Source organism: Anolis carolinensis, chromosome 2 (assembly GCF_035594765.1).
Source record: "Anolis carolinensis isolate JA03-04 chromosome 2, rAnoCar3.1.pri, whole genome shotgun sequence".
NCBI lineage: Eukaryota > Metazoa > Chordata > Lepidosauria > Squamata > Dactyloidae > Anolis > Anolis carolinensis.
The window spans coordinates 31,909,472-31,933,220 of NC_085842.1; the positions used below are offsets into that span (position 1 = coordinate 31,909,472).

The 23,749-nt window shown below is 41.8% G+C and overlaps 1 protein-coding gene across 6 annotated transcripts; it reads left to right on the plus strand.

Annotated features, from left to right (window-relative positions):
• The first annotated feature begins 28 nt into the window (after window positions 1-28).
• LOC103277999 (uncharacterized) lies at window positions 29-15,805 on the plus strand. 6 transcript variants are annotated; one of them, XM_062973720.1, is made up of 7 exons: window positions 29-256; window positions 1,369-1,538; window positions 3,030-3,139; window positions 6,215-6,326; window positions 9,543-9,575; window positions 10,351-11,025; window positions 12,501-15,805. In XM_062973720.1, exons 3-7 carry the CDS (start codon window positions 3,116-3,118, stop codon window positions 13,043-13,045), a joined length of 1,389 nt encoding a protein of 462 aa, XP_062829790.1. In that variant the 5' UTR covers window positions 29-256; window positions 1,369-1,538; window positions 3,030-3,115; the 3' UTR covers window positions 13,046-15,805. The 6 variants fall into 6 exon arrangements, with proteins under 6 accessions (XP_062829790.1, XP_062829789.1, XP_062829791.1 ...); XM_062973719.1 differs by lacking the exon at window positions 1,369-1,538; XM_062973721.1 differs by lacking the exons at window positions 1,369-1,538; window positions 3,030-3,139.
• Window positions 15,806-23,749: the final 7,944 nt, after the last annotated feature.

Sequence of the window (23,749 nt, forward strand, 5' to 3'; positions counted from 1 at the left end):
CCTCTCGCTCTCCCTCTTGCTTTGTTCCGCCAGCCTGAATCAGCGACGGCTTCCGGTCTCAGCAGCTGCTCGGCCACCATATTGGGGTTTGTTACAGGAATCGCCTTGGCCGCCGACAGAAGCAGAAGCTCGGCTGTCTTATTTCCTTTCTGCCCATAAAGAGAGAGAAGCTTTTGGAAGGCAGGGCTGTATCTGCCCCGAGCCTCTATAGGCCTTAGGCCTGGATCAGGCCAAGAAGAGCCAGGAGGGCAAGTTGGTGTGTGTTGACAGTTAAATAACGGGGCAGAGAGGGAAGGGGTGGGTGGGGCTGGCAGCAGGAGGAGTGGGAGTTCGACAAGGTCTGCCAAGGAGGGCTGGGGCCTCACCAAACTACACATCCCGTGTCCCATAGCATGGGGCCATACCAGTTAAAGTGGGGTCAAACTGAATTGAGTTGAAGTAAGGAAAAAGGGTGCAGAAGAGGGAGTCATTTGCTGCGGATTTGCCTTTATGACTTTTCCTTTTTGTGGAGGAAAAATATCAGAGCATATTTGTGCTTGGATAAATATGTACAGTAGACTCTCTCTTAACCGGCACCCCTGGGAATTGATTGATGCTGGATCAGGCATATGCAAACTAGGGCCCTCCAGGTGTTTTGGACTTCAACTCCCACAATTCCTAACAGCCTACCGGCTGTTAGGAATTGTGGGAGTTGAAGTCCAAAACACCTGGAGGGCCCAAGTTTGCACATGCCTGTGCTGGATAAATGTAGTTTCTAGCTTGTTGTGTCCTCATACATTTTGTTATGACACTTCATACAGTAGAGTCTCACTTATCCAACACTCGCTTATCCAACGTTCTGGATTATCCAATGCATTTTTGTAGTCAGTGTTTTCAATACATCGTGATATTTTGGTGCTAAATTCGTAAATACAGTAATTACTACGTAGCATTACTGTGTGTTGAACTACTTTTTCTGTCAAATTTGTTGTATAACATGATGTTTTGGTGCTTAATTTGTAAAATCATAACCTAATTTGATGTGCAATAGGCTTTTCCTTAATCCCTCCTTATTATCCAACATATTCGCTTATCCAATGTTTTGCCGGCCCGTTTATGTTGGATAAATGAGAGACTACTGTATATGTGTTCGTATCTCTCATAAGGGTTTGGTTTAATCTCCAGTTAGCTAGTCAAACTGAATTACTGTATCATGAAATCACACCTGTCTAAAAAGTGTCACCGACATGAAATGTTTGGAAAGTTCTTTTCTAAATAATACTATACCATAAACTTTATATTAATATTGAAAAAGTTTAATTTTAACTTCTTGTCATACAGTGCTTAGTGTCGTAATTTAATTTTGCTTCTTCTGTTTAAAATTTCAAGGTTATTATCTTTGATACTGGCATTGAATGTTTGCCTTGTGCTGTCGAAGGCTTTCATGGCCTGAATCACTGGGTTGCTGTGAGTTTTCTGGGCTGTATGGCCATGTTCCGGAAGCATTCTTTCCTGACGTTTTGCTCACATCTATGGCAGACATCCTCAGAGGTTGTGAGGTCTGTTGGAAACTAGACAAGTGCGGTTTATATATCTGTGGAATGTTCAGGGTGGGAGAAAGAGCTCTTGTTTGCCTGAGGCAAGTGGGAATGTTGCAATTGCTCACCTTGATTAGCATTGAATGACCTTGCAGCTTCCTGCCTGGGGGAATCTGTTCTTGGGAGGTGTATACTGGCCCTAATTGTTTCCTGTCTGGAATTACTCTGTTTTTTGAGGAACATGGCCACACAGCCTGGAAAACTCACAGCAACCCAATGTTTGCCTTATTTGTTGGAAACCACCCTGAGTCCTCATGGGGAGTTAGGGCGGGATATAAATAAAAGTTTATTATTATAATATAGTACTGTAATTTGTATTTAAAGTAGCATTTCTTCAATTCTTTCCCTGGTTGCTTGAGTGGTGATTTGAGAGTCTGCTGTATATAGGAAGCATCCACTTATCTGATTGGCTAGGGACCAGAGTGCTATCAGAAAATGGAGTTGTCAAAAAGGGTAAACCAGTTTATTGTGGCTTGCAAATGCCCTTTGGCTGCTGAAAAACATAAATAATATGATTTTGAATGCATGATAAAACGAAAATAACTTTTGCATGCTTTCAAAAGTTATTATGGAGGTGTACTCTTTCAGTAGGCAAGCCTTGAGATGACACATGTGCTCACAATAGAGCTTCATAGGCAGGAAGAACTGACTAAAGAGTGCATCTCTTGTCAAATTAATGGAACTTGTCTTTAATTTTAAAATGCTGTAAGAATGAAGTGTCAGATAGTAAGGTGTCGAAAGGTGGGGGAAGTCTGTGTATGTCTTCATTTGCACCTTGACAACTGCTTCTAGCTTTTGGAGGTATGTCTTCTCTTCCTCCCTTTGCCCGAGGAAGGGAGAGGATGAGTCATAACAGCCTTCACAGCAATCGCATGGCCTGACATCATCTTTTCCCCTGGTTGTGGCTTAGACAATCCACTAAACAGACCAAAGAGTGAAGAAGGGGAAGAATTATAGAATCATGGAGTTGGAAGAGATCACAAGAACCATCCAGTCCAGCCTCCTGCCATGCAGGAAAAGCAAAATCAAAACACTATAGAAGGAAGAAAGTCAGGAAAGAAAGAAGAAAGATTACTAAGGTAGCAAAGCATGCTTCCAGAATCTGGAACCAGGGCTCAGCTTGTTAGAGGCAGGCCTGCCATACAAATCATACCACGCACTTGTGAAATAAGGAGTCCTGTCAATCTCTGAAGGACTTTGCACATTCATTGCTTTCGTCATTGGAAGGTTGAAGTGTTTTGCTAAATTATTCTGTGGGTGTGACAAATTGAGAGAAAGACATCTGGTTTGAGCAGGGATTGTAAGAATCGTAGAAGGAAATGGATGGGAAGAAAGTGCAGATCGAGACAGTTTTTGTATTAGCAAAGCTCAATCACAAAATATTTGCCTTTGTGAGTAAGTAAACTAGTTGAAAGTAGGTCAGTCTTGTTTTTTCTTCTTGTGAAATTGTAGATTGCCTGGGTCACTGCATATCCTGAAGGCACCAGATCCTGTCTGATCTCAGAAGCTAAAAAGGGACAGATCGCATTAGTAACTGGATGGGAGACAGCCATGGAAACCAGGTACTATAGGCCAGTTTCTTAAGGCAACTGGCAATTATATTTTTTTACAGTGTGCCAGGGACCAGTACCACATTTGTGCCCATTGTCTACAGTGATTTCTTTCTATCCTGGAAGCCAATGAAATACTCGGAATTTGACCAATGGAATGGCCCAGATCTTTATCTTGGATCATGTGATGTTGATGGTTTTACTTGTGTTTTATTGTAATGTAATGTGTATTTTAAATGACCTTTTTTGTAATTCTTTGTAATTGTTTTAAACGGCATTGAATTATTGCCATGTTAGTAAGCTGCCCTGAGTCCCCTCTGGGGTGAGAAGGGCAGGGTAAAAGTATAGTAAATAAATAAATAAATAAATAATGTCAGTGACACAGGCAGACATTGGTCCAGGGGTCATCACTTTGAGTAGGAAGGCAATTGCAAACCGCCTCTGTATATTCCTTCCTTGAGAGAGCTCTTCAGGTCACCATAGGTCAGCTTGCTACTCGAAGGGATACAGAAAAATTCATTGGGAAGCTGAAGTGACTAATAGTTGATTCGGTTTAAGTTTGTCTTTGAGAGTTCAAGGCAGGGTGAAAAGTGGCAATTGTGGCTGGTTACAGCAAGAATGGGAATCATTGTCAAATGATGGTGAAGGAATATGTTCTTTACATCTTCCTGTTCTAAAAAGTTGTAAATGTGAGATAAGATTTAAATACTGGATCAACTAAGAGCAAAACTTTACCTTTGTGCTTGAGTTCAGACTGTTCCAAAGCTTTGTTGTACTTTTTTTTTCATGTCAGGAGCGACTTGATAAACTGCAAGTTGCTTTTGGTGTGAAAGAACTGGCTGTTTGCAAGGACGTTGCCCGGGAAGTCCTGTATGTTTTACCATCCTGTGGGAGGCTTCTCTCATGTCCCTGCATGAGAAGCTGGAGCTGACAGACAGGAGCTTGCCCCACTTCCCGGATTTGAACTGCTGACCTTTGGTCCTACTGGCACAAGGGTTTAATCCATTGTGCCACTGGGGACTCATTTTTGTTGTACATAGACAGTTAACAATATAATTGACTGTAGCTGAAACTGGAAAAATAAAGTGGAATTTGGAATGGTTTCTAACAGGGAAGGAAAATCTTGTAAATGTGTATAATCTTCATGTGGATCAGATTGTATTTCTTTCAAGTGAATTCTGCAGAAGAATAGTTAAAATGTTGGGTTACATTATTTCCACCTATTTCAAGTCAATTCCAGTTTATAGAAACCCTAAGGCAAACCTATCACCTGGTTTTCTTGGCAAGATTTGTTCAGAGGGGATTGACTTTACTTTCCTCTGAAGCTGCGAGAGTGTGATTTGCTCAAGGTCATCCAGTGGTTTTCCATGGCCAAGTGAGGATTTGAACCTTGGTCTCCAGAATTTTAGTTCATTCTCTTTGAGTTAAAAGCAGACATATAAATCAAGTAATTATAGAACTATGCCTGTTAACTTGTGACATATGACATTGATGTTATATGGAAAGAGAGAAATGTACTAATATTGTACAGAGTAATGAGAGAAGTCTTATTTCATGATTACTGAGATTGTTTTAAAATATAGCTGGTAGCTCAAGTGGGAAGGATTATATTGTAATAAACAAATATGATATGAAAGCTTGCCATATCAGAATGGGAAGGCTACAAATAAACTAAAGTAATCTGGGATTATGATAGCAGGCTGCTATTGTCTTATTGTTACATGAATTTTTTGTAATATGTGCATTATAAGGCATCTACATTTTAGAGCTCCTTGCGTACTTCTAAGAAATTAGTTCTAAGGTTTTGACATTGCTTCTATTGTGTTGCAAGCAGTAAAAACAATCTGTACTTGGACAAGTCCCAGTTAACAATCACTGGAGGCTGATTTGTTTGTGGTGAAAGCTTTCAGAGCCAACACCCATCTTGCAAATATGACAGAGGAAAGCATTTTGCCTAATTTTCTGTTGTCAACCCTGTCTTTGATGGGGCTGTCATGTCTTCTTACAGATTTATATGTTTTAAACTCATTTATGCATTTCTAACTGATGATATAGGTTGATTTGTAATGTATTGCTCCTCACCTCAATCTATAAGGACAGGTGGGAAATAAATATTACTACTATAATCATTTTTCCCAAGTAGCCTTCCTTTCCTAAGTGATATTGTACTTCCTGTATTGATATTTCTTGCCACAGGGATTGAGATCCTAAACTCCATCTAAACTTGGTGAACTAAACTGTAAGCATGTGTGGTGTTGTGATTAGAGCAGGGATGGCCAGAGCACAACAACAACTGGAAGTTGTGATGATTTTCTGCCTAGGATCTGCCATAGTACAAAGTGTGTGATCTGAGACTAGTGTATTCCTTGATAATGTTATCTTCCGCTCAAGATGTATTACTATAACCTGTGCCTACATATTGAATATACTTCATATTGAGCTAGTTGATGGGAAATAGAGTAGTCAACTGAATGTTACAGTTAGTGGGAGTCAGGAACAGTTAGCACCTAACACCTAGAAGATAAGGGAGGGGAGTGGGGGGGATGTAGAGCTCATAACTAAGCTCGTGTCTCAAGTGAACTGGTGTTCGGGCAGGTGGTGTGATTTTTAGATTTATTAGCCAATTACCAACCCATGAAATGTTGGAATGCTAAGCCTATATAAAGTGTATACTTATAGCAAGCCTCAGAACTGGCAACAATAGTGCATAGAACATGTACAGCATTTTCAATAAAGTTCTTCCATTCTTCAAAGTTGGACTAATTTCTGAGACAGATTAGATCTGCAGCTGATAGAAGGCCATATTTTGTCTACCCAGGGTTGACATGTTGGACTGAAACCTGGCAGCCCCAAGCTGTAGTCCCCACTTGGTTGTGAAAGAGAGAGGTACTGATTGAGTAGCCCTTAGGTTGGGTCCCCATCCACAACCTAACTTAAAGGGTCTTGTTGTGATGATAAAAAAGGAAGTCATACGTATGTTACCATGAGATCATTAGGGAAGAGCTGGGATGGAAGTGTAAATGGCTCATCTTTTCTGATATATTGATGTAGAGAGATTTATCAGGCTTTTTCTAATGTCTCTTTCAGGGTCTGACATTTCTTGAGGACTTGGCAACGAACCTAAAAGAGAAGTGGGGAAAGCAAAGAGGATCCTCAAGTGACATCATGGAGGAGAATGGTGAAGATGTGGCCTCCCTGGGTAAGGATCTTTTTACTGTTGTTGTGAAGTTTCAGAAGGTTTACTTCTTAGCTGGTAGAAAGTACATTTCTGCTAGATGCAATGGATCCTCCAGATCTGTGGGATTCAGATCTGCAATTTCCAGCGAGTATGTAGACATTGTAGACAACATGAATGTGGATATGCTCCAGCTTCATGATATGGGGCATGATTGTCCATGTTTTGTTCTTGTTTTATCACTATTGCTTGCTAGCTTGTTGTAAGTGTTGCTCCTGATTGCAGTACTCTCAGGCCTCCAGATTTGTGGGTTTGGTTGTTTGTGGATTTGATTAAAATGTGCTCTCTATAAATATCTAGGTTTCTTTTAGTCACACTTTTTCTACTTTCATGGGGGTCCTGTGCCCCTAATCCCAATGAATGTGGAGAGCTGACTGTAGGTTTGAAGTAGTTCAGTGCCATGATTATTTCTCTCTGTGAGCCAATTTTGAAACTTCAGTCTGCAAGAGAATTCTTAAAGGAGTACTATACAGAATGGCTTCTAGTATTTCTTGTTTAGTACTATAGTACTATTTTTGGTTTAGTACTATAGTATTTGAAAAGACAAAAGAAAGAGATAGAAGAGGATGCACCTCTATGAAAAGCCAGGTACTATCTGTCCAGATTACCCTTTTATAAAAGCAAAGCCTGCTCTTCTTAGTGCTAAAAGATCCTTGCCCGTCGTGTGTCTTGGACAGGGAGGCTAATATATATCCCAAAGCACTCTGAAAGTAAGTACTGTAGAGACTAGATGTAATGCAAGATTGTATCAGATCTCTAAATTGATAGCATATTCACATAGCTCTAAAGTTCCTAAGATTCTCTGTGCAGCTACACTGTAGAATTAATGCAGCTTGATGCTAACTATCATGACTCAATGCTATGGAATTGTGGGATTTGTAGTTTGGTGAGGCATCATAACTCTTTGGGAAAGAAGACTAAAAACCTTCAAAAACTATAGCTCCTGTGATTCCATTGCCTTGAGTTATGATAGTTAAAGTGGTGTTCAGCTGTATTATTTCTGCAGTGTAGATGTATCCATAGAGTGCATCTGAACTATTGTGATTTTCAGAGGTTGGTTATGTGAAGCTGGAGCAAGTGGTTAGATTTCTAGAGATTTAACCTAAATTATTGACATTGACACTGGGAGTTTTAATCTGAAGCATGGCACTCTTTCATGTTTTAAAATATTCATAGACCTGAAATTGCTTTTGCAAAAGCCCAAATTTCTGGGCCTTTGGCAACCCTTCCAGGGTGCTTCAAGTTCATGCATGTGACAGCATTTGAATCCAGCTAATTGTTGAATAGCTGGAAATACTGTTGGGTGCCAATAGCATTGTTGACATTCTAGCCAAGAGCACAGCAGTTGCATCATAATAATGGTACGTCAGACGGCTTTGTGTACTCCACCTTCAGTTATGAAGTTGAAGCAGTGAGAAAGTCGGGCATGAAGCTGATCAAATAGCATTTCAGTACCTGGCTAAGTAACTTGTTCCCTGGAGTCTCATGTTCTACCTGCTCACTAGCTGGACATAATCTGTCATCTTTATGAAAAGAATCTATTGGATTTCTGACCCCTTTCTGTCTTTCATTCCTTCACCAAACAAACATGGACTTTGCATATGAGCCAAAATTCCCCTTGTCTCAGAACACCACTTATCTTGGTTCTGCCATTCTATAGCCTGAGCAGAAGATGGGAAGAATACTTCTGCATAACCAAGATTCAAAGCTAGTTCTCTGTGGATCTGGTTCTTTTGTGATGCTGAATGGGTGTCTGGTGGATCTAAAACTGACTTAGGTTTAGGCAGTTCCCAGTCAAAGACCAAGCTAACCAAGTCAATCCCCTTTGAGCTCTAAATTCTATGGGTAAAATTATGCACCAAGTCATTGATCCATTAGGTGAACTTTGGGGAAATTGGTCTTCCTTATCTATCACTCCCTGCAACCCAGAATGACCTTGATAGATTGGAGATCTTAACCCAAACAAAATGAATTTCAGGATAGGTGACACCTGGCTTGAAAACAGTCCATGTGAAAGGGATCTAATAATATTAGTAGACCATAAGCTAAACATGAGACAACAGTGTGATGCAGCAGCTAAAAAAGCCAATGCAATTCTAGGCTGCAGCAATAGTAATATAGTGTCAAGATCAAGGGAAGTCATATTTGCACTCTCTTCTGTTTTGGTCAGACTTCACCTGGAATAACACTGTATCCAATTATGAACCCCACGTCTAGAGAAGGATGACCAAAATAATCAGAGGTTTTGAAACCAAGCCCTATGAAGAATGATTTAGGGAACTGAGCATGTTTAGCTTGGAGAATAGAAGTTGAGAGGGGACATGATAGCCATGTTTAAATATTTGAAAGGATGTCATATTGAGGAGGGGGAAAGCTTGTTTTCTGCTGCTCTGGGGACTAGGATGCAGAGCAATGGATTTCTGCAGGAAAAGATATTTTACCTAAACATTAGGAAGAACTAATTGATGGAAGTGCTGTGTAGCAGTGGGATATTCTGCCTGTGAGTGTGGTAGAGTCTTTTCATCTGGAGGTTTTTAAGTAGAGGCTGGATGACCATCTGTCAGAAGTGTGTGGATTGTGTCTGAACATATTTGTGTTGGTGATTTATGGCATATGGATGACTTCCAGCAATGGGGGCAGGAAAATAGACAATCCTTAATCTTGATTGCTAAAGAGCTGGTGATTCTACATCAGGGTTTCAGCTTCCATCTACCTCATTTTAAGAAGATGGTGTTTTAATTGGCTTACAGCTGGGCAGGTCTATGCTTGGTTATTGTTTGGATTGAGGGATATTTCAGTGCTTGCCTGCCCAGACAATCTGTACAGAAAGTCTCTTTTTGTGGCACTGAATTTCAAATACGAATTATTCAAGAAACATCCTAGTAACAAAGTTTAACTAAACCTCCTATTTCAATTGGTTTCTAAAAATATGCAGAGCCTGAATTACTTTATACAGTGAATGTTTGACTTAAAACTTGGATTCCAAAGAGAATCTGTGCTGTTGTCTATATTGACTCATCATTCAATCACTTTTCCAGCCCTCATAGTTCCATAGGTATTCAGTAAACTGAGTCACTGATTGTCCTTTTTTACTGATGCTCAGTCATATTTTCCCATCTATAACTTCAGGCATCTGAAATTTTCACTTCTAATTTTGTCTGTTTTTCTTTTCTCCCTAAGCGGCCTATATTTCCACAGATGGCAGTTATACAGGTGAGGCGTTGTTCCTTTGCATGTTGATCAGGCAAGGTTAAAAACCAAGTGTATGGAAATCTGGTCTTGAAACAATTATGTGATTGGAATGTATTATGGAAAGAGTGTTTGTCTTTTAAAATTACTACCATATTTCTTCGATTGTAGGATGCCATTGATTGTAAGACACATATTAATTCTAGTACCACCAACAGAAAAAAAATCCCATTATATACATGTACCCTCAATTTTAAGTCACACTCTATTTTAGGGATGTTTATATGGGGAGAATGTGCATCTTAGAATCAAAGAAATACAGTATTATTGTTGTTTGTTCAAGGGATTAGAATCAGTGGAAGTTTAGGAGGGATTGACTGTTTAGCCCACTACACACGTTACGCTGGACATGTGTATCACACTGTTGTCACGTATCTTTTTTTCGCATGTCGGAATGCAGACTGCCGTGTCATTTTCTTGAGGTTACACGTGTTTTCTTTGCAGGCCAACTTGCGGGAGCAAAGATGCGAGATGCGTGTCTCTCGTAACGTTTGTGTGAGATACACATGTTGCAGCAGGGGAATTGCCAGCATGATCATAGAGTGCATTATACAGAGCATTCCATCTCTCTCTCTTTATCTGCACTCTTATCATTAGGAGCTTCTTTGTTATACCCCTTCCCTTAATAGTGCTCCTTTTACTCCACCCAAACGTTTCCTGCTACCATTTTAAAAATATCCTGCTGCCAATCTCACCGTGTCATCCCTGGAGCACACCATGTTGTCTGATACCCTTCCAGAGACCGTGCCGATGCCGAATCATGGCACAATGACGGCTTCTTCGCAGGGTTCTTCCTCTGCCACCAAATCCAGGCGCCAGCCTGTTTGGACCGATGAGGAAACCCGGGCCTTCATCCAGGTATGGGGCGATGACGCTGTTCAGGGAGCCCTGGCATCAAACTACCGCACGGTGGCACAGTTCCAGTGGATAGCGGATGAAATGCGAGCCCGGGGTTACAACAGGGACTGGGAGCAGTGCCGGGAGCGTGCCAAGGTGCTTCGGCGAGGCTTCAAAGAGATAGTGGACGGGAACAGCAATGCTGGACATGGGCGCCGCGTCTGGCCGTATTTTGAAGAACTTAACCGCTTTCTTTGCATTAAGCAAAATCTAGTTGTTCCACGGCTTTCAGGGAGCAACCCCAGGCCGCCTGTTGATCGCCGGCGACGGGAGCACCGGGAAACGCAGGATGCAGCCTATGAACCACCTCTGTCAGTCGGGAAAACTGACAAAGGGACCTTTGAAGAGCCCGATGGGGACTGTCTACTGTTGCCTGAATCTGCTGGATCACACCAGAGCGAAGCTAATATGGACAACCAAGTTGCTTCTCCAGCAGCAAACTCTGATCTATCCATGGATGGGAGTGTTGGCCCAGGCACTCCCATAGATCCTTTGCCACCCAATGACTCTGTTACTGGTGAGTTTTGTTTGGCTTTGTAGCTTATTTAAGGGATTTTGTATTTCAGTTATTAATGGACAACATCTAGTTACTTTTCTCTATGCAACGTGAGACAAATTGATGTGTTCTTGTCAGTGGCAGGTGAGTAATTACTACAGTTTGTAGTAGGAACAAAGGGAAACTATCAAGTATGTAGCTTATTTGGATGGAAGGTGAAGGCTTATATATATTCTTTCCAGTGCCCATTGACTTACGGTGACCCCATGAATTTCATAGAGTTTTCCCATGCAAGGAAGCCTCAAAAGTGGTTTTGCCAGTTCTTTCATTGAAACATAGCCTATTAGCACCTTGTGTGTGTTGGTGGTCTCCCAAGATCTGATGGGATCTGATGCCTTTAGGAAATTTGAGCTCTTTAAAAGTCGTACAGTGTCCAGGAAATTTCAATAGTTTGACAGGACTTCCATTGGAATGGAAGCAGGATGAATCTGTTTCTTGATCTGCCTTTCACCTTTTGGATTAAGTTTAAATTTGTTTGCCCTCATTGAGTCAATTACAGATGACAGATACTGTTTTAGGTCCATGATAGCCTCTGGCTTGGGGTGGAAAGGAGTAGTAGAGTTGGATGTCAATCTGCATATAGGTTGTTCCACATTCCACAACACTGGATTCCACAACTCCACAATTCCACAACATTTCCTAGCCGTTTCATGTATATGTTAAATAGCATGGACAAAACAGAGCCTTGGGGGAATCCCTAAGCCAATGGCTAGGGTTTCAAACAGGAGTCCCCAGAACCACCTTCAAGGTTTGCCTGCCTCCCCCACCAGGAAGGAACAAAACCACTGTAAAAACAGTGCCTCCAAGTCCCGTTCCAGCAAGACAACCCAGAAGGATACCATGATTAATGTTATTGAAAGCCACTGACCGGTCCAGTAGGAACAACAGGGTCAACCTCCCCCTTGTAGGTTATTCACCAAGGCAACCAAAGTTGTCTCTATCTTGTAGCCAGGCCCAAAACCAGATTGAAATAGACCTAGATATTCATCATCAGTCTGTGTCTGACTAGAGGGATGAAACCAGATGTTGTTTGCTCTCCAACAGCAACGGAATGGCTGTTGGGTACCTGTTGGTTGTACTCAGCACTTTACCTCTTGCCCTGGCCCTACAATTTGCTTTTTGCACAAGTCCATGCCCAGCCATCTCTAGTCCTGGTTGCTGGTTTGTTTAGTTTTGTTTGCTATAGTTTTAACACAGATTTTATATTTTGCTGGTTTTTAATTGTTTTTAATTGGACTGTTATATGTTGTTATGTTTTTAGCTTTTAATTGGTGAACGTAGGGATTCTTGCATATGTCACTAATAGAATGCCATACATTGCTTCACTGAATCTATTGCAGTTGGGACTAACAATAGGATTCAAGCCACCTCAGTCTGTCTCCTCTGTCATTATGCACTGGTAATTCAACTTACTCTTCTGCTGTTTGTTCCTCCAGCGCCAAATCTGCGCCCTCGACCGTTGACGGCCGCTGAGCGAATGCGGAATCTCCGTTGCCGGCAGAGAAAGAGGCGGGGCGACACTTTGAAAGAACTCATGGAGGTCACCTCCCAGGCCACTAGCGAACTTGTCCGGACACTCTCCGACCTCACGCACAAAGAGGTAGCTTCCTTTGAGCGTGCTTACAAAGAGGACCTTGCAGCCCGCAAAGATGAGATGGAGCAGAGCGCTGAGGACATTGGGAGACTGGTCAGTGCTCTGGAATCCAGTGATCAGACTCTGAAGGAGCAGCTGAGCAGCCAGACTAGCGTCTTACAGGGCATATTGGAGGTCATGAAAGACATACGGGGCCGAACGTCCTACAGTCCCCCTTACCCTTCACAGTATTACGATTTCCCCGGCCCGAGCATAATGCACACAGGAGGGGGCACTTCCTCAAATGGCCAAGAAATGCCATGCCCCTCCCCTTCCAGCCTCGCGTTTGCTTCCCAGCAGCCGGCCACCAGCAACGGAGACGTCTCTCCCAGGAAACGGATGAAATAAATGAGAAAGGCACTGTTTCTCTGCGGTCATTGTGGAAACCATCCTCCCAGCTCTTCTCTGTTATTGTTATGACATATATATACATAATTGCTTTTGTTGCTGCCTTTCTTAATTGCATAGGTAGAACACGTTCTCACCACATCATGTGTGTCGCCCCACAACTTTAAAGTTGCGGAAATGGCTTCCAGCAGTGTACAATTAGATTTTTTTCTTTTGTTTTTTTTATAGCATACCTACATTAGTTCCCTTTCCATCATTGTTTTCCAGAGGAATGCAGTGTTTGATGTAAAAGTGAAACCTTTTTTTTAAAAAAAATACACTTAATACATTACCAGGGACCTGTAAAAAGGTAATCTTTTAAGAGTAATAAAGCTGCACTGTTGTTCCAAATCCTTCCACATGTGTTCTGAGATAGTGCTTTGGGTTTGTAAGCACTACCACTGTACTGGGTCAAATTGATATCCTGTTTGAGTCAGCCTTTTCCTCTTAACCAGATTCTGCAGAAAAGCTTAAAGTGTGGGTATAATATGGGCAGCTTTCATCCTTGCTATGAGCCCCAAGCATCTAGTTATTTCTGAAAATGGAGCTGGTGGTCACTAGCTGCCATGGCTTGCATTCTAGTTCACTGCTTAAACCCTTCAAAAGGCCATTTGTAGTAGTGGCAGTCAGGGCTGGTACTTACATTAGGAAAAAAAAACTCCACCTCAGGCAGCAAATTTCATATACAATCCTCTCACCCTCCAAAACAACCAGGAGAGTCCATGATGTTTCCTTGAGATACCATGTTGACTGCTACAAACCACCAGCTTCTACTCAGCTTCTTGCTCAAATGGAGAGTTATAACTAGCAGTCTATTTGGAAAGCAGCACTTGGCCACAAAAAAATAAAACAATGGCCTCTCCAGCTCTCTTAAGAATTGATACTGCCCTAATGCTCTCTATACATTTAAGGCAAAGTGACCCAGTCTTACAGTGAGGCATTTGAGCCTCAATAGACCATGGAGTGAGGAAGTGACTGTCTTTCATTAAAGACAATAAGATACTTTGTATTGCCTAACAATGCTGTACAATTGAAATAATAAAACTTGGAAGAGACCACGTAGGCCATCCAGTCCAATCCCATTTTGCCATGCAGGAAAAGCACAATCAAAGCACCGCAGCAGATGGCCATCCAGCCTCTGTTTAAAAGCCTCCAAGGAAGAACCTTCCACCACACTCCAAGGCAGAGAGTTCCACTGCTGAACAGTTCTTACAGTCAGGAAGTTCTTTCTAATGTTCAGGTGGAATCTCCTTTCCTGCAATTTGAATCCATTGCTCCAAGTCCTAGTCAAGTTAGCAGAAAACAAGCCTGCTCCCTCTTCCTTATGATGTTCTTTCAAATATTTAAACATGGCTCTCATGTCCCCTCTCGGTCTTCTTTTCCCCAAGCTAAACATACCCAGCTCATAGGGTTTGGTTTCCAGACCTTTGATTATTTTAGTCACTTTCCATATTTGTAGGTTTGACTTTGCAGATTTGATTATTTGTGGATTTGATGATAATTCTAAGAATGTCTAGGTCCTCCAGTGCAAGTCTGTGGTCAACTTCTGCCAAAAGTTGGCCTTAGAGATACGCTGGAAGACATAAAGATTCCTAGAGAGAATGTCTCACTAGGAATCTAGCTGTTCCGGTGTAATTCTGTGGTTAACATCCAACATAAGCTGACCATAGAATATTGTTGAAAGACCTAGAGATTCCTGGAGATATGTTATCTTAGGCAAAAAAAATCCCTTAGCAGTGTTTTTATTTGTGGAGTTTTCACTTTTGCGGGGGTCCTTTGTCCCTATCCCCAGCAAATGTAAAGGGTTTGTACTGTTCATTGATGCATTTGAACAGTTAAAGATGCAAACTGTTTCCAATGTCTTTTTGCTTATTTTTTGTTTGTTCTTATACTTCTCATTGTGTATCATATTTCATTGTGTATGAAAAGCTCTGTTTAGTGACCAAATTAATTCTCATAGCACCAGACCTTGAAGCATCTAGTCTAACCCCATTCACAATCAAATCATTCCTGACTGATGGCCATCTAGTCTCTGTTTAAAAAAACCACCAGAGAAGGAGGTTGCACCAAACTCCCAAGCAGTATATTCCACTGCTAAAGAGCGGTTATTGCCAGGAAATTCTTCCTAGTGTTTGCTTATGGGCCTCTGTCTCATGCAGGAACTGTTTTTCCTTTTAAGAAATGAATGTAGGAGTGAGGATCTGAACCTTTTCTTTATCTGTTACTCAGTTTCCTGTGTTCTCTTGGTTCCAGCTAACTCCTTTTCTAGTTTTGTGGTTCAGCTGAGAAGGAAAGCGACTGATGAAAAAGGAGGGCCAAAAAGCAGAAGGATTTAGTAGTCCTTGACTTTAGGATTGTATTCCTGTTGTGCGACTTCAAGCCAGATCCAATTTTATGACAGATCTATCCTTCTGCTTTCTTGAAGGGATTTGTTGAAAAGAGGGTTGCCATTGCTTTCCTTTGAGGCCGAGAGTGTGTGACTTTCCCGACATCAACCAGTGGATTTCCATGGCCAGAACCCTAATCCATTACTCAAAACAGCACACCATGCTTTCTCTTAATTATTTTACTAGCTCTGTATTTAAACAGATCTGCCATTGTTACTTTGGTTTTTACATTTATTTATTAACAGTAGAGAACGGTCTGAATGAGGATTTGAGGAGAGAGGTTCTAACTGTGCAACATTCCCCTTTTATCAATAAAGATCACTGTTTCCAGTTATCCGCTTCCTGCACATCTCCTGAAACGTGGCCCCACCAAGTAGCCAAGGGGCACGTTTTGTCCATAGATTGCCCTCCTGTGAGCATAAGGTTCATTTTGTCCTCTCTGCAATCTAAAACATTTCTGTATTATCCTTACTTTGGGCTTGGTATGAAGGAGGTCATAATTGCATTCAGTCATATAAATGGAACTGTGATACTGTGGGATTTTCCTTACAAAGCCACACCGCTGCTGCTTCAGTGTGACATGTTTCCATTCCCGTTTCATTTTTATGTTACTCTAAGCACTTTTCATCCCAAAGTCATTAGGGCGGCCAAGTTGTGGTTTCCTGGATTTTTACTTGGGAATGATTATGCTATTGATTATCATTTCACTGGATATATGAGTTTGCTTCTCCTGCCTATCACATCAACACGAATACTTTGCCACTACTCCTAAGGCAGCTATTCCTTAAGTAAGATATATTTACAGGAATAAGCCCTATTAAACATAATGAGCCTTTTAAATAACCATATATAGGTGTGTTGTGTTGGACCAACAGTATTTAAATGGGCTCACCAATGCATTTTATTTTATGTTATGTTTGCTTTAATGCGCCTTCATTAAAAAACCCCCCCTAAGAATAATATTCTAATATTTTCTCCATAGCACTCTGTTGAGTGGAAAGAGTGCTTTTCATATACAGGGGGGGGGGAGTATTTAGTCAGATACCAATTGTACAAGTTCTCCCACTTAAAAAGATGAGAGAGGCCTGTAATTGACATCATAGGTAGACCTCAACTATGAGAGACAACATGAGAAAACACATTCAGAAAATCACATTGTCTGATTTTTCATGAATTTATTTGCAAATTTTACTGTAGGGGAGAATTTCAAATGTAATTCTACCTCCCAGCACTTAATGAAACAGTCAGTTTGTTTTGTCAGCTCAGGATTTTTCCATGTTATGATTTTGCTTATAATGGAATGGACTCAGCCTGAGCATATAGGCTTCAATCCAACATCCCGTCAGCATAGCATAAATACCCCCATGCGGAGATCCATTACAGCGGCACTATGTCACCCCCATCCAGAATAGCAACATTGCACAAAGCAAATCGGGGCTGTGCATAAATCATGGTGTCGAAAGTGCAACTCTGTTTCCACTGCTGTCAGTAAAATGTGTTGAATGTGTAATGCTGAGGCTGTCATTCTCCATGTATCATGCTGCTTTTGGTCAATAACTGGCTTCTAGACATAGCCTGTTTTAATTTAGGCAACTAACTTTAAGGAAAGAGTTGCTGTTGGTATTTTTCTTTATACCTTCCCATTCCCGGCTTCTCCTCCTCCACAAAGTGTTAAGTTTAAAATAGGAGGGAGATCGTGGTCAAATCCTGTTGAGGTTTGTTTTCCGCTGGTCACTGGTGCCATATTTATTTATTTATCGTGTCAGAAGCGAACTGAGGGTACAAGTTGTAATGTATTTGAAAACAGAAACAATGTTTTAAAAAACTTGGCATTATACTAAATGTCCTTTGACCAGTAGCTGGCCACTTGGAGTGCCTTTGGTGTTGCTGTAAGAAGGTCCTGCATTGTGCATGTGGCAGGGCTCAGACTACATTGTAATAGGTATTCTGTGGTTTGCTCTTCTACACACTCGCATGCCGTGGACTCCACTTTGTAGCCCCATTTCTTAAAGTTGGCTCTGCATCTCATGGTGCCAGAGCGCAATCTGTTCAGTGCCTTCCAAGTCTCCCAGTCTTCTGTGTGCCTAGGAGGGAGTCTCTCATTTGGCGTCAGCTACTGATTGAGATTCCGGGTTTTAGCCTGCCACTTTTGGACTCTCGCTTGCTATGGTGTTCCTGTGAGAATCTCTGTAGATCTTAGAAAACTTCCTTGGTTTAAGGCATTGACGTGCTGGCTGATACCCAAACGGGATAGGCTGGAGATGTCACTCCAGCGGATGTCAAGTGGTGCAATACTGGCTAAACAGTATAATTTTTCCAGCGGTGTAGGGCGTAGACATCCTGTGATAATGCGGCATGTCTCATTAAGAGCCTCAACCACTGTTTTAACATGGTGAGATGTATTCCACACTGGGTATGCATACTCAGCAGCAGAGTAGCAAAGCGCAAGGGCAGATGTCTCCACTGTGTCTGGTTGTGATCCCCAGGTTGTGCCAGTCAGCTTTCGTACGATGTTATTTCTAGCACCCACTTTTTGCTTGATAGTTAAGCAGTGCTTCTTGTACGTCAGGGCATGGTCCAGGATAACTCCCAGGTATTTTGGTGTGCTGCAATGCTCCAATGGGATTCCTTCCCAGGTAATCGTCAGAGCTTGAGATGCTTGTCTGTTCTTAAGGTGGAAAGCACACGTCTGTGTTTTTAGATGGATTAGGAATCAGCTGGTTTTCCCTGTAATAGGCAGTAAGAGTACCTAAAGCTTCGGAGAACATCTATTCAACCATTTCAAAGTTCCTTGCTTGGGCCATGATGGCACGATTGTCAGCATAGATGGAACTCCCTATGCCTTCTGGCAATGGCTGGTCATTTGTGTAAATGTAAAACATTGTTGGAGAAGCAACTCGCAACATGCTGGGACCATAGCCAACAAGTGACGGAACAAAGTGAGTCAAAGTCCACTTGAAATGAGTCCACTGTTTCTATATCATACCAGATAAATTTAAAGGAACTGAAGTGTGGGATACCAATTCTGGACATGAAACCTATTCATGGCAACAAGCAGAGACGTCAACCTAGTGTTAAGTCTGAGATCTATTCAGTATATTTGTGTAGATCTTGGTACCCAGGCTGCTACAAAGCCCATGTCTGGGAGAATATCAGACAGAATACATATAAATTAATATACAGAATACATACACTACAACCTCTTTATCTATAGGGGATGCATTCCTGGACTTCGTGTGGATACTGCAAAGGATTGCTTTCAAAAATAATACTCTAGACTATAGAGTCACAATATAATTCTCAGCCCTTCCTTTCCTGAAGGCTTTTAACTATATTTGTTAAAGAGTCTTCCTTTTAAAAGCGCAATTCCCAAAACCTATCTCTATCTTCACACTTCAAAAACCAACTCTCTAACTGACTGAATTCCAAATTGAACTCAACATTCTTCTCCTGCATAGCTCCAACTGTCACTTTGGCTCTGCCCCCTCCAGTTGCTAAGCAACTCCTCTCCATTTGCATCAGCCAATCAGGTTGCACTTATAGTAATGGCTGCCTGGTCACTCCTCCCCCTTGCTCTGCTGAGCTTTTGCAAACAAGGCCTGAAAATGGCCACACACTAGTCCAGCAAGGTAGGACCCTCACCAACCCTATAAGGTAGGCAAGATGCATAATAGATACACAAAATCACAGATACAGTAGAGTCTCACTTATCCAAGACTCGCTTATCCAAGGTTCTGGATCATCCAATGCATTTTTGTAGTCAATGTTTTCAATATATCGTAATTTTTTTGGGTGCTAAATTCGTAAATACAGTAATTACAACATAACATTACTGCGTATTGAACTACTTTTTCTGTCAAATTTGTTATATAACATGATGTTTTGGTGCTTAATTTGTAAAATCATAACCTAATTTGATATTTAATAGGCTTTTCCTTAATCCCTCCTTATTATCCAAGATATTCACTTATCCAAGGTTCTGCTGGCCTGTTTAGCTTGGATAAGTGAGACTCTACTGTAACTGCGAACCCGTTTGAAATTATGGACTTGGAGACCATCAAGAACATATGAGTTGTGCTGGGAGGCCTAAAAATGCCTAGAGGATGTATTTTATCAGATGTGGATAAATGAAACCAGTCCCATGAATATGGCGGTTGTTGTATCGCTAAAAGAACATTTGTACAATTCAGCATTCAAATAGTGCCACAGTTCTTTAATGGTAGCTTATATAAGTACTTGATAACAATGTGAAAGGTAAATAGTCCAGGTTGATAAAGCATAGTTATTTCTTCTCTCACTGATATAGGTTGCATCTACACCAGGCATGATCAACTTCGGCCCTCCAGGTGTTTTGGACTTCAACTCCCACAACAGCCTGCTAGCTGTTAGGAATTGTGGGAGTTGCAGTCCAAAACACCTGGAGGGCCGAAGTTTGCCATGCCTGATCTACACTGTAAAATACAGCTTCACCCCACTTTTAACTGCCACAGTTCAATGCTATGAAAATAATGGGAGCTGTAGCTGATGAGGCAGAAAAAGCTAAAGATCGTGTAAAACTACAAAATCCCATGATTGAGCCATGACACCAGATCAAATCTACACTGTAGATGCAGACAAAGATATTCCCGACAGACTCAAAAGTGTTGCTGTACTGTCCTTATTTTGAGAACTGATGTAAAGTTAGCTGCAGAAAAGGGCATCTCTTTTGGACTACAAATCCCAGACAGACACCCCCCCCCCCCCAGGCTGAGAATCCATGTGTTTATGTAATAGGAAGAATGTTCCAGGATTTCCTTGCAGGTCGTGATGTAATAAGAGGAGAGGTATTTTAGTTCTTTGTTGCTTGATATCCTACAGAAGAGGGTCAGAAATGAACAGGTAAGAAGCAAAAGGGGGGAATAGGGGGTCTATTTCATCCTTTTACAATGAATGCCCTCTGCCTCTTCAAAACTACAGATCCCATGGCCCCATTCCTTTATGGCTGTGGCTGATGGGAATTGTAGTCCGCACCCTCCACAAGGTGCAGGGTTGAAGATGGCTTGGCCGAGCAAGTAGCAGTGTGTTTTTATATATGTGTATCTTCTGAGAAGTATTTTATCCTACTGAGCTCGGCAGGAGGTCCTCCTACGTTCAGTAGATGTAGGATTGCGGCCAAGTTCAACAAGGCTGTTGTTTTAATCATCGTTTGTTTATATATAAAGGGAGCCAACAATATATTCTGCTGTGCAAGTAAGAGAACCAAACAGCTCCCTGCCTTTGGGCTTACAACTGAATTAAAGCATTACACCAAAACCAAAGGGAATGTCAGAATGAGAAGGGATTATGTTCATCCGATACTGCCTCTTTCTAAAAGCAATGCAGTTCGACACCACTTTAAACTGTCGTGGCTCAATGATATGGAATTGTGGGAGTTGTAATTTTACAAGCTCTTTCGTTTTCTCCGACAAAATTGAGCTGGTGCCTCGCCAAACTACAGCTTCCATGATTCCAGAGCATTGAGCCACATCAGGGAGGTAAAGTGGTGTCAGACTGCATTCGTTCTAATCCTATGACAGAGGCATGGGCAAACTTGGACCCTCCAGGTGTTTTGGACTTCAACTCCCACAATTCCTAACAGCCGGTAGGCTGTTAGGAATTGTGGGAGTTGAAGTCCAAAACACCTGGAGGGCCCAAGTTTGCCCATGCCTGTTATAACACTATGTAAAATGATCTTTGTTCCTGGGTTATAAATGCCATTTCCTAATTGGTTCTATCATGAAAACATGGGAAAAGTTTATTAAATTGCAAAAACTTGGGGGTTTTTTTGGGGTTTTTTTTTGCGGGACATCCTGCAGCACATTTTGTGATAGGTTTTCAATGAATATCTCATTGAGTCTCAACCAATTCAACATAGTTTGTGGCAGTCACAAAAACGACGTTTCTGGAGTATAACGACTACGTTCAAAGTAAATATTGCAGAATTGAACAGGAAAATACACTTTCAAACCAGGAACAGATTTTTTTTTTCAAATTTGGTTACATAGTGTAACTGGAGACCAGGGTTCAAATCCCTGCTCAGCCATGGAAACCCATTGGATGACTGCCGGCAAGTCACATTCTCTTAGCTTCAGAGGAAGGCAATGTAAGCAAATCTTAGCAAGAAACCTTAAGAGTCACCTTAGGTCAGGAACAACTTGGAAGTTTACAGAAACAAAATACCCCTCCAAACACTTTTGCCCTATAATAGTTGATTTCATTTACTTGATTTTTATCATGCCGTTCTCCTGATATAGGGACTCATTAAAGGCAGCGCATTGAATATTAGAGTTGTGCACAGAATTCATTTCCACAATTTCTTTCGTTTCTTCGGGAGCACAAAACAGGAACCCCCCTTTCTGCACGAAAATCAGCTCGACACGAGAGCAAGCTGGAGCAGATCCTAGCTCCAAGCCTGCTTTCATCTGCAGCTGAGTGGGAAAGAGAGTGCGTGTGTGGCGTTCAGGCCCAGAAAGCATGTGTGCCTGCCAGTACCTGCAGCCGAGCGCTTCTTGTTCCAGATTAAGGCACTCAGCTGCAGGCACTGGCAGGCATGCACGCTTTCTGGGCCTGTACGCCACACACACACACACACACTTTCCAAGGAGAGTGCGTGTGTGGCGTGGCGTACAGGCAAGTCCAGAAAGTGCGCAGTCTGCCACTACTTGTAGCTGAGCAACTCCTCTAGAGTAGAAACAACAGGTAAGAAGTCTCCATAAAGTGCACGCCAGGAAGGGGAGCCTGGGTGGGAAGCCCCCACCCCCCATAATGATTTGATAGAAAACGGATCTTCCGGGGACCCAAATGAAAAACAGATATCAGCCCTCCCGATTTTAGAGGGCTTCCAAAAAAATGGATCGGGGTGCCCACCGACAGCTGGTACACAAAGCGGGTCAAGGTTTACCCTGAATGCACAACCCTACTGAACACGACACAATGCAAATTAAAACAATGTACATAATAGTAATAATAATTTAATTTTTTACCTGCCTCTCTCCTCTCTCAAGGCGGGTCACAAATACAGTAGAGTCTCGCTTATCCAAGCTAAACAGGCCGGCAGAACCTTGGATAATAAGGAGGGATTAAGGAAAAGCCTATTAAGCATCAAATTAAGTCATGATTTTACAAATTAAGCACCAAAACATCATGTTATACAACAAATTTGACAGAAAACGTAGTTCAATACATAGTAATGTTATGTTGTAATTACTGTATTTACGAATTTAGCACAAAATATCACAATATATTGAAAACATTGACTACAAAAATGCCTTGGATAATCCAGAACCTTGGATAAGCGAGTCTTGGATAAGTGAGACTCTACTGTACTAGAAAAATTCTACAAACACACATATTAAAATGCAGTTCCATAAAATATACAGATCAAAGTATTTCTGTAAAATAGACATTAATCACACAGGACAGAGAGCAAAACACATGACATGAGTTTAACATTTAAATGAATCGAGTTTAAAATTCAATGCATTCTAGCAGGGGTATAAAAACACACAGCCCCTTTGTGTTGTTAAATGTCAACATATTAAAACGCATGAAAAACTACACAACCACCCCAAACCGGTCCCATCATCTTCAGAGTTTCCATTATAAACACTGAATTCTTAATCCTAGCCGACAACGCCCAGGGAATGGCTAAAGATGATGATGATGATTATTATTATTATCACTATCGTGTCAGAAGCAACTTGAGAACATACTGCAAGTTGCTTCTGGTGTGAGAGAATTGGCCGTCTACAGAGACGTTGCCCAGGGGACGCCCAGATGTGTTGCCATCCTGCTGGGAGGCTTCTCTCATGTCTCTGCAAGCTAGAGCTGACAGACGGGAGCTCACCCTGTCTCCCGGATTCGACCTGGCAACCTTCAGGTCAGCAACCAACCTTGAGGTCAGCAGTCCGGCCAGTGGTTCTCAACCTGTGGGTCCCCAGATGTTTTGGCCTTCAACTCCCAGAAGTCCTAACAGCTGGTAAACTGGCTGTAGGCCAAAACATCTGGGGACTCATGGGTTGAGAACCATTGGTTTGAACCCATTGAGGACCACTGGTTTGAACATGATGGGACTTGGAGTCTATCTCCATTTGGAATCGAAGTCCCAAACGACTGGAAGACTAGAAACATTGGAAGCAGCAATGCCTTCTCAATCCAGGATGAGACTGAGAATGGCAGTGGATAATGGGAGTTGTAGTCCACCTGGAGAAAGGACTACAAACACTGGATCAAAGGTTTCCCAATTACAGGTAGATGGCTC